Below are 11,830 nucleotides of genomic sequence, written 5' to 3'. Positions count from 1 at the left end.
AACTATAAGATTCATATACTTCCCAGACATGAGAAGTATTTATAATTACTAAAAATAGAAAATAAAAAATAAACTGGTCTTGGCTTTTAAATAAAACTAACAAAAATATAGTAAATTAATTTCATTTTCATTAAAACAAGAAAAAAAAACATTTTCTGTGGCAATATCCCTTGTTATTTGAACTTGTGATTAGCTCATCTTCACAAACAGTGCCTGTAGCATTGAACTACAGCAACACACAGCTCTTGCATGTTTGCTGCCTCTTGATTAGGTATAGACCTCTTGCTGTACCAGTACAGATCATTTTTGCATGTTCGTCAACAATACTGAAATAAAATACACTTGCAATCACTGTTTTGTCAACCTCCATTAAATATAAAATATTTTCCTTGTCACTTTTTTTTCTTCATAAAACCTGAAAGAAAATATGACCTTGGGGGTGGAATGTTTTTGTTAAAATTTCAATAATTGGCCCTGGTTGACCAATAACTCATTTGTTGTAGATTTCAATTCAAGGTGAGGGAGAAAAGTAATGAAGTTGACATGCACTGTACAAGAAACTGCAAAAATTCCAAATATCATCTTTATCAAAACATGCTGAGTTACTGTAAGGTGTGCCCAAGCCATGTTGCAGAAAATCCTTTTCAACATGCTTGTTAAACAAATCAAATTCAAATTAAAATACATACTGAAACAATACAGAACTGTAAAAGAACCAACAGTCTTAAACTCTGGACATTATCAGGGGACTGAACAATGGTAGCAATGAGAAGTACCCTGGGACAAGGAAGAAAAAGAGAAACATGATGTTTATCTTTAGAAGGCGTGAGCCTTTTACAATGAAATAAATCATTTACATTTATTTTCATTATCACTTTTTGTCACATAAACATTTTCTGTTAAATAACTCCAAAAGTTTCCTTTAAGTTTCCCTTATCTGTATGTCTGCAAAACAGACTCATGAATGGTCTAAAGAATGATAAACAATGTCTTTTTTTTAATCACGATGTTGCATTCACTCCCCTTGAAAACCATGCACTAGTGAAATTTATCTTTAAAAATAATATAAATTGTTGAAAATGGCTGATCTGTTTTATTTATTTTTCTTCATCTTTTTTGCAAGTTACAGCCTCAAGAAAATAATTTTCTTTTCTTTTCTTTTTTAAATTCAGCTAAATTTGTGTCCATGCAAATGAACTAAAAAGGAAAAAAATATTTTTTTCTCATTTAAATTTTCATACAATATATCAACAGAGAAAGAATGATGGTAGATTGTACATCTTTTCATGGGGTTTGGATTGTTACTGTATATTCTGGAGTGTTGATGGTAGCCACTTCAATATTGCCTCTGATAAACCTTGAAGTCTTTCTGGTAATTTACCAGTACAGTTTGATTCAGTACATAAACCTAGAGTATGCAGGGCATTTCTTTTGGGGTTCGCAGGAGTGTGGATACGAGCTGGGACACACCTCACCCAAAGTGATGGTCTCCAAAACTCCATCTACACGGCTAGGTCTGTTGGCGTGGCGTGACCAAGCATCTGGTTAGAAACACTGTCACCCCTTCTGATACAACTACATTGACATATAAAGAAAAAAAAAGAAAAAAAAAGGAAATCAATCAAAGCAAAACATTTATTTTTCATTCGAAAAGGGCTTCTGTAGAACTCGTGTTAGCGGTTCCCAGTGCTGACCCCCATGGCTTCGAATTGGATGAAAACCTGGAACTGACGGATTCCTCGTGCTAAGGAGTTCATTCCAGCTTCCTCCAAACATCAACAACAGCGCCCGGCAAACCCCCTGGCCGCCGGGCGCTTTGTAGCACGCTTTGCCACGTGCACAATGTGCGCGACGTTTTTGCTTAAAACAACAGGATCACGTTTTGCACCCCTAGAAACAGGCTCAGAAGACACAACATCAAGCATGCAGTGTAACCGGGGGGCGTGACCTGTAATCGCAACACTGGCTGCTACAACAACGCTATCAGTCCGCACGCTGCTATGATCGAGAGAAACTGTCCAGTGAGGTTTGGGAAGCTCTTCTTGTCAGTGGGGCCAGCGTAGGGTCCACCAGGGAGGAAGGGGGGAAGAGCTTGAACCAGCCAATCACCATGTTGGACAGGTCCAGCTCGTCTAACAGTATCTGAACTGCTCCCATGAAGGATTTATGGTCCATGCGTCCATAGTCGCCCCAAACGATGACCTGCACAGACGAAGACAGAGAAAACAATAAAGTTTAAAATGTGAGAATTAAACATAGTTTTTCTTTGAGGCTGATTCTGACTTTCAGCTTGAATCACTGTGAGACCTTTCTTACCTGTAAAACCTTCCCTCCCGGGGCTTCCTCAAACGGCAGTTGCTGCTGGTAAAGAGGGTCCAACGTTTTTCTTGCTACTTTTGTTTTCTTTTTGGCTATGCAGACTCCGTTTTCCAAAAGATAGACCTTTACATATGGTGCTGAGAAGAGAGGAGAGGAAAATGTAACCACATGCATAACCTCTTATTTATGATCCAACAAGCCTAGAGAAACATGCTTTTACATCCTTTATATTCCTCACACAGCTTTTCGTTTAAACTAATGAGAGAAGTGTGTGACTGGCTGCCTGTGGTAACACCAGTGTGAGAGCTTAAGCTACCTGGCAGTGCCTTGGAACCTGGTTTTCCCACAAGGCCACGGGCTCGGATGATCTCCACCTCCAGCGCTCCTTTCTTATCCACCATACCGATCTGGATGTCGCCTGAGAAGCAAAAGAAGCTGACCTTTAGCACACTGCTGACATACTAGGCCAAGCTACCGTGTACATGTACTGAAGAAAGGCATTGTGGTTCTCACCCATGGGTGGAGTGGCTAATGTCTGTCGTCCGACCAGCTGTGCGGGGCCCAGCCCGTCCAGGAAGTCACTGAACTGGGCGTCTGATGAGAGCCTCACACCGGGGAAGATGAGACTGGAACAAGGGAAAGACACACTGATTACCATGGTGATCAGAGGGAGGTTTTGCTAATAGAATACAAACGTGTAGCCTGTTGAATGCTCTGTGGATCAGTAAGAGTGAAGCCTAGTAAGACCTCTGTGTATGTGCACAGGAACCCATATGGAGTTATTATCCTATCTTTATTCAAGAGCGTGGTCTTTCAGTCTGAGGGCATGATTTATTGATTTCACGTTCTGATTTTTGCATTTATTTCTCGAAAACTCTGCCCTCACACTCAACCTGCTCACATTTAGATTTAATCTGCTTCTGCTTTCATTGTTGGTTAAATATGGGATGCTAACTCCATAACTGCGACCAGTAAGCGCGTATGTGCAGTAGGCCTGTGCTTGCTTTGACTAGGTGTGTCTACTTACTTTCCCTCTGAGCTGTAGCTGTTCATGCTGCCGTCATTGGACTCCCGGCTGGCCTGCCGAGTCATCCTGCTCCTCATCTCCACGGCCAGGCCCGTCTCTGTGCTCCTCTGGACCGTGCTGCGTAACTTCTTGCCTCCCGCTTCTGCACACAGAAAGAAACACACAAAGAGAGAGAGAGAAAGGGGAGGGAGAGAAAGAGTGATGAGGATTGGCTATTCATGTCACTGCATCATTTTGTGACTCATACGGCGAGTTGCATTCACGGAGATTTGCACTGGCATAACTGTGCTTTCATTCGCTCATTGAATAATCAAAACGCAAATACAACTGTGTGAATGAAAATTCATCTCTGTGCAAAAAACGTTTGCGTGGTTTATTCTGAAATGGACCTTGATCATTTTCACTGACATTCTCACAAGGTCGCTTCAACCAGCTCCACAGAATGACAGCTCCTGTGTGTATCTGTTGAACAGAACAACATGCACAGCCAACCTCTGTGCTGCCTACCGAGGTCTAGTGGGAGTTGTAGTGAGTCCAGCCTTCACTTCCAAACATCCAGCATCTGCCCCCCCCCCCCTGGATCATAGCTGATCCAAGAGGACAGCTGACTCCATGCATCACCCCTCCACACAGCCTCCCTGTGTGTGGGGCCACGTGGCTGAACAACAGATACTTTCACATACCTACACAACAGTTCGAAAGCTCCACCAGCAGACAAACACCTGGCAGCCGTCCCACACATATCCCCCAAAACATGCGCACACACAGCATCACTACTACAGTATATGTATCATTTTATATTCCATCAAGAAAGAGGCTACTCAAGTCTGCTTCACTCTTGTCATAGAAGGGTGTCATCACAACATAAAGCAAATAAGCTAAATTGTATTAGATATATTATAGACATGTTTGGCTATTAGCTCAGTTAAACTGGTATATTAGAACCTGAAATATATCTCTAATCCCTAAGTGTAAACATGAAACCATGCACGGCTATGCTCAAAATCTATCATTCCAAGCATTATTAAATGTGGTTGCACTTATTATAGTTAAGGAACTTCTCTTATCCGTAATCAAATGAATGCTAAATGAGTGAACAATGGTATCTCCCACGGGTCAGACAAAAGTAATAACAGGGAGGAGTTATTTTCAGCTCACAGTTTGCAATATCGAGGTGCAAAGGGACGGCCACGAATCGGTTATCAATAGATGGTATGTCAGTTTTAAGAAATAACTTCAGTCAGAATGGATGAATCCCATTTAGACTACAGTATCCTTGATGGAGCATCGTCTGGAGCTCTGTCTGTCTTCAGTCTCTCTCTGAGGATCATCCAGTGTCCTATCTCACTCACACAGGCATAACACACATGATTCCTTTCAACCTTGAAATCTCAGTTATTCAGCTTGCTTCCGCCTCCTCTTCCTGCTCTTCACACACTATTACAATAGGATACAAAGCCACAGAGGTTGTCTCTGACGTCTGCAGCAAACCACAGCTCCTCTGCCAATCAGTGGCAAGTCAGATGTTATCAATGGACAGTCAAACATTCAAGCAGGGAAAAGATTATCTGGTTTGCTGCACAAATATTGACATGCATATGTATTTACTGTACAGTATGTAACATGTGAGATTTGTGTATCTGTCTGAGATGCATGTCTGTACTACTCAATAAAAGCACTGTTTCAAAGTCCATATAATACCTTAGAATTCTTCTATGTCTTATGTATGGTTATCGTATCAAAATAATAACTTTACATGAGTGGCTATGACCATAAACTGCTGAAATATTTCTCACTGCAGATTGTAATAGATTGATCCATTAACACACCCAGGAATACACTTTAAAACCCATGAGTCTGACATCACCTGGCCAATGGCTGGTGAGGTCAATGTGTCAAAGAAAGGAGCCTCATTAACACTGGTTGGACAATGTGGAGGACAAGCCCTTTTGTAAACTGTCTGGCAAGCTTGAAGCAGCAGTGCTCCAAAGTTAGGCACACTGGCTCATCACCAGGTGTCCTCTAGACAGTGGATCTGCTCTGAGGCCATCAGTGAAAGTGTGAGTAGAAAGTGTGTGTGAAGCAGTAGCTGGAATTTAAACAATGGCATCGCCTTAAAAAAATGCAGATAAGGAAACAAATACTAAATCTACCACTTGGCTAATCCTTTCAAGTAATCCCTGCCACTACAATAGGAAATGATGCGCGGATCTTGGTAGAGATACAAATTAAGGCACACAGAAAGCGTCATCACTGTTGAGGAAATTTGAAGTGACAACCAAAGAGTAAGGCTGTATTTCAAGGCTAAATAAACACTACCACCCACAGGCTAGTAAACAATGATTCAGTCCAGTTACTAAATCCTTTGTTTTCATTCGGTCAGATTGAAAATCATCAGGATGAGATTGGTAGGACTTGCATGAGTAGAATGTATCAGCAAACAGACAGGTCATTATCGACATCCTTGTTAATAATAATATATGTATATACATAATTGCTCGAACTAGCAACAGCAAAAGCAGTATATGTGTTTCACAGCATACAAATAGATGTTGCATTGACTACTATTGAGCTGCACTCATAAATATCAACTTTCATTTCATAAAAATATGCACAACTCAAGCATCGTAGTATTATTCCCATTGAACTACACAGCCATTCCAATTTAACTAATTACATCTCTCCTCCTGTCACTCTTCTCTCTTCAATCTATACCTCTGCATCTTTCCCACTAATCCTCAACCCATCTCCTGGCTCTCAGTCTAAACAGTGGCGCTGACCCCCCAGCCAGCAGCTGCTACGGTGACATTTGCGTGGCTGTCATCTTACCTCCGTCCTCCTCATCAAAGGAGTTCATGCAGGGGAAATAGACTGCCAGAGCCTCAAACGATGCAGAAAGGCTCATCTTGCTCTGGGAGCGCTGGATTCGCATCCCGGCAGCAGAGGTGTCGTGCCCCTGCCTGCCCATGGTGACCGCCGGCCGTCCTTCTCAATGGAGTGAATGCAATGCACTATGCGTACGCTTTGCCCGTCTCTAGTTGATTTGACTGTTAAAGGTTTTAGAAACAACTCAAGTCTAATCTGTGTGATAAAGTCTTCAACGCGGTAGAGGAAGTGTCTATGTTGTAGGAGATCAGGTCCTCATCTAGTCCCTCCTGAGATGCTCTGTAGGCTGCATGTTATCATGGACAGCTTCACACTCACGTTGCTTCAGTAGCAGAGTCTTGTGTCGTCTGGTTCTGTCTGACGTTCTCCACTGCACCTCTTTCTTCAGGGGGGAGGGGAAAGAGCTGCATCGCTCTCAGCCAATCAGAGGGCCCGGCTGCTCAGGCGCACCTCGGCTGGCTCTGCGGGTGAACGAGCTCTACCCAGAGATACTGAGCCCCCCTCCCATCCCCACTTCCCATTCCTCACTAGCTTTTTACCTCTTCTTTTACCATTCACTTACTCTTTTTTTCTCCCTGTGCCGTTTTGTTTCTTCTGTGCTATTCATCATCATTGTTATTTCCCTTTTTCTCTCCATCCCCTCTCCCAGCACCCCCCCCCCCTCTCCCCCATCTGTTCTACAGTGAAAACAAGCTTTCATTAGGTCTGACAACAGACCTTGCTCCTCTGTGAGAAGCCTGCGGATACACAGCAGACACTCAAAGTGCACGTGTTAAACTCTGATACTTTCTCTCATCCATAACAGTAACACTTTACAATAGGGTACATTAATGAACTGTTAGTTAATAATAACTAATCATCTTAGCATTAACTAATCATTTATAACTGCTTACTTAATGCACAACAAGCATTATCTTAGCATTAACTAACTGTTAATAGCATTAACTAAGTTAATTATGTACCCTTATTGTAAAGGGTTGTCTCCATAACAACTATACTAATGAGTAGGAAGGAATTCACTATTATTCTGGCTATTGTCATAGTTACTGAAATTCGGTGTCCCTTGTTAAATCACAAACCACACTTTCAAACAGTCCTACAAGATTTGTTGAATTTGGGTCAAATCCACCCAAACATGGACCTTTTTTGAGTGAGTCTACTCTGGTGGCTACCTGAGGACAGCCTATTATAGACAGTCTAGAGCAGAAAGAAATAACAGGGGTAATCTAAGGGTAGAGATTTGTTCATACGTGTTCCCTTAAATCCTGATAAATGTGCCGCTGGCATGGTGTGTGAAGGGTTACACACAAAGTTAATGTATGGCTTTAAACTACACGTCATCCCCTGTCACTACTGCAGCTTGGTAAAAGATGAAGCTTAACTGTGCTGCTCTGAAACTTTGCCACAGAACCAACTGTGGTGCTTTTGTTCTGAACTGTATCTGGCAGAATAGGTACAGCACAAGACAACTGCGTTGCTTTTCTGCACGTAATAAATATAGCAAAGCTCCCTATAGTGTTATAACTGAGGCTAAGTTCAAATCTAAGAGACACTGTAACCTACTTTACTGAAAAAGCTTTTAAATGCATGGAATCCATTTGCAGTTTTCATCTAGGTCAGCAGAACCAAAAACAACACTTGAGCTATGGGGAAAGTGGACAAACACACTAGGCTACGATTAGGCAACCGATTGGGTTTGTTTTTTAAATGGCTGCTCTAAGAGTCGTTCTTAATGAAGAGATAATTATAGGGCTACTGCTAATAATAACACACAGGTTCTGTATATTTTAATGAGTAAGAGCGTAGAACCTGTTTTTAAAAGATTTATGTGTTTTAGTAATAATAACATTGTGGTTCTAGGGATGGATGGAAATGCCATTTTGTTGTTCAGGTGAAAGTTCTTATCATGTTAGCTACTGTGGATTCTGTTACCAGTACCGAAGTACTTTCAGCGGTTTTAGTTCATTCTTCACCTAAACAATATCACCTGTTGTGTAAGTCTTTCACTGAGCTGCAAAGTAACAATCCTCTCCTGGCCGATTCCTTGTTATCATAAATGTGATCAGGATCAAATTGATAGCACAAAGCCAGTCTCCAACATGGAATCATCACAGTAGCTGATTATATTAATTAGCAGGAAGAAAAAGACATTACTTATTTTGTGTTTTGTCTTATTAACTGCTCTGGATTGAAAGGCGGTTGATACAATTGTTAAATATTAACCAAAACATGGAACAAAATGACCAATCGTGTCTCGCCTGTCTATACCCCGGCTTATGCGTCATTGCACACAACACGTGGCAATGGTCCATGAGTTATATTATGAACATTGGTGCACAATGGCAGAGGGCAAAAAGGAGGCATCTGAACATTCTTTACCGTCACACACCCACTGATACTGACACGTGACGCCTCAAGAAAGAATAAAGGTTAATTAAATAGCAAATGTGTTTTTGAAAGCACATGGCTTTGTGAAAAATGGCCATGAAAAAATACAGTGTGTGCCTCACCTGAAACTAATTTGCTAGATTATATTCAGCATTACAAACTAAACACAAGGCCTACTTATCAAGGATTCCAGCATTTCATTCAAGCACACTTTTTTGACTAAAGAAAAGAAGGAATCTACAGTAGGTTTCTTCATAGGTGCATTCCTTTGAGCGATTCTTCTTTAAACATCTCTTTATAGGTAACCCGTCACTTCACTTTCAAAAACCAGATTGTGCAACATATCTGGTCTCACTCCAAACTATGACAAAACTACATGAGTGACCAACCGACTGGAAATCACAAGCACCTCAGACCGTAAGAATTTTAAGAATCTGGATAATTGTACGACAACAACGAGAGAGCGTCATTTCCCAGAAGTCCTGTGTAAAGGTGGGTCTGGCAGGCAGCAGGGATCAAAGGAGGAAGCCTTCGGAAGTGTTTATGATTAATGACACTGGGGCCAGGCCAAGCGTCAGAGAGCTGCTCTGGCCCTACGCACTGTAAACACATCTTAATGGAAGGCTCTGACCCTGAGAATCACATGCACGGATGTAAGCAAACACACACACACACATGAGCTCTTCAACGCGCACACACCAGTACGTGCACACAAAGGTAGGCAAAAACACACTCTCTTCTCTCAGTCTACATTCTCTGCTGCCAACCTTGATGCATGCCAGTCCCGCTGTCTGGAAGTGAAGTCTCCTCTCATGTGTTTGGCTCACATTTCATTCGCATTATAAAGGGAAATAGCTTCAACTAAAAAAATAGGGTGCAATATCACCAGCTTACTACTTTGCTTTAATCTCACTTCACAACACTAGAAGCAACATTGATAGATGTTAAGCTTTTTTTTTTTTTTTTTTTGATATTTATTGGGCATTTTTATGCTTTATTGAGAGAGCAGAGAGACAGTGGTGAAATGGGGCAGAGAGGGGAGTGACATGCAGAGAACGACCGCAGACGGGAATCGAACCCGGGTCTGCTGCTGGGCCCGGCCCGGGGGGGAGGGGGACGCCCTACCAACTGACCTAAGGGCGCCCCCATCATGTTAAGCATCTTTGACTATTTGGAAAAGCTCTTTATGAATCTGGTGTATTATTAAGCCACCAAATGTGAGACAAATAATCCTGATGTATTACCGCTTCATGAAGTTCTTACATTGAACGTGCCAGCAGTTATCAGTTACCTAAGATTAGCCTCATATGTGTGTCCACCTCAATAATACAATAAAATAATAACATAATGTATAATACAACATAAATAATATAACATTTAATATCAGGGAACTTGCTAGATGCGCCACTGTCTTCACTGGCTAATTGCTATTCAGTTTGGTGCTAATAAAGTGGTATACAGTCTTAATCTGAGACTATTTTACTTGATGCTGTGTGAAGAGGTTAATAAGAAACTGTATATAAAAAAAGAAAAAAGAAAAAGAAAAACAGACTGTATGTTCTGTTAATGCAATTAAAAGTACAGATAATGTCTCATATAAAAGCTTTCCAGCTCAAACACGTGCACACACTGTTAGCTGACGTTCACTTCACACCTTCGCCGGAAAAGCTTGACACCTTCAGTGGAAGGTGTGAGGCAAGACAGGCATATATGAACTGTGAAACACAGGAGATATGACAGCTGGAACAGTCCGTCCCCTGACTGTCTCCCTCCACTCACTGGGGCAAACACTGCAAGTTCAACAGATGGAGAGCTAAATACTGCCAAGCCTTATATGTGTGTAAGAAAAATCTTGAAAGAAACTGCAGACCTCACTTCAGCTGATCACAACAAACCTATGTGAAAAGCCCATATGGTGTGTCAAATTTGCCACACAAAACATGTCACCACGGCATGATTACATCCACACTAAAAGAGGAAATAAGTGTGCTTTAAACTATGAAGAGCATACACCTCCTGCCCACGCTCCATGACTTAACTGACCACAGTGCATGTCTCATCTGGCTTCCTCTTCCTCTGACAGCTCCAGAGTGCTGCTGTCACCATTAGAAGACAAAACAATCAACAAAAAAGAGGAAGTCCTATTTTTAGCAACAGTTCAAAATATGAATTGTAAAGTGGAAGTTCATTTTTAGTCCAGTTCAGATGGGAGGCAAGAATGTACTGAAAAGTGGAACACAACTATAATACAAGTGTATTCTAGACACACTCCAAGCCTCAAACTGAGGCAAAGGAGACATATGGCAGTGGAGCATGAGACACGCTGCAGGAAACAAACCACTGAGCAGCTGGTGGAGCATGGCAGGGTTTACAGTATGAATCAACAGCTTTTAGGCTGAGCTCACTGAGATACATTTCATTTTTAAAGTGATACTGTGGTGAAATGTGGCTATCATTAATATCTGCCATAATGAATTTCTGAAAACTCTGTTTCATAGCATATTAAAATGATAAAAATAAAAATAAAACATTTTAAAGAAGAACGATATGGTCCACCTAACATTCACAGCTTGTTGGGTCACTGTACATGCATACTCAGTGTTAAGACTAATATGTCTTAATGTTTTCACAGTGACATTATGCACAATGCATAATAAAACAACGTCTAAAAAACAAGAGCATTGGTTCATTTCTTGGATAATGCAACACTGTCTGCTGGGAGAGTCACACCATGTGCTGATCTCAGCATGAAAACAAATTATTTAGTACACCAAGTCATTAGCTGCATGATATTCACATCACTGCTCATGAATAAGAATATGATTCTAATACAAGGCTTCGTCTGTTCCAGACACAGGCTTGAATATTCTCTTACCTAATGTGTGTAGGTTTTGCTCCAGGTCCACCGTACCTGGGAAAAGTCTACAGTGACCATGGAAACAGAAACCCTATACCTGCAAAACTAGGTTGTGTCTTGCATGTATACATGACATACAGTGTGCTTTACATATAATACACTGCATTTAGGCATCATCTTGTAGGCAACAAGAGCAGTTGTTTTGGCTGCTCTTGGTGGATAAAAGAAACGTCAGATGGCTCCGGGCTTTTCAAGTAAATGCCAAATGCCAGGCAGTGTGACGTCCGAGAGGACTTCAGCCCGTATTTGGATAAAATATGTTGTTAAAACCAGTCAGGTTTTAAAAGTGTGTC

The 11,830-nt window shown here is 41.4% G+C and overlaps 1 protein-coding gene across 9 annotated transcripts in view; it reads right to left on the bottom strand.

The window, feature by feature from the left end:
- Window positions 1–1,992: 1,992 nt before the first annotated feature.
- Window positions 1,993–11,830, bottom strand: part of rims2a (regulating synaptic membrane exocytosis 2a) — a gene marked incomplete at its 5' end in the record, with an annotated part of 144,434 nt that continues 134,596 nt past the window's right edge. For 8 of the 9 annotated variants that reach the window (XM_080039832.1, XM_080039830.1, XM_080039833.1 and 5 more), the window contains 5 exons: window positions 1,993–2,202; window positions 2,317–2,456; window positions 2,636–2,737; window positions 2,833–2,945; window positions 3,347–3,488. In XM_080039832.1, coding sequence (XP_079895958.1) covers window positions 1,999–2,202; window positions 2,317–2,456; window positions 2,636–2,737; window positions 2,833–2,945; window positions 3,347–3,488 — 701 coding nt within the window. In that variant the 3' untranslated portion in view covers window positions 1,993–1,998. Of the gene's footprint in view, window positions 2,203–2,316; window positions 2,457–2,635; window positions 2,738–2,832; window positions 2,946–3,346; window positions 3,489–6,175; window positions 6,315–11,830 lie in introns of those variants that run through there. The other variant, XM_080039837.1, reaches the window with a different exon arrangement.

The sequence above is a fragment of the Ammodytes marinus genome (assembly GCF_949987685.1).
Source record: "Ammodytes marinus genome assembly, chromosome: 13".
NCBI lineage: Eukaryota > Metazoa > Chordata > Actinopteri > Uranoscopiformes > Ammodytidae > Ammodytes > Ammodytes marinus.
The sequence above is the reverse complement of the archived record's forward strand: the minus strand, read 5'-3'. Positions and strand labels throughout refer to the sequence as shown.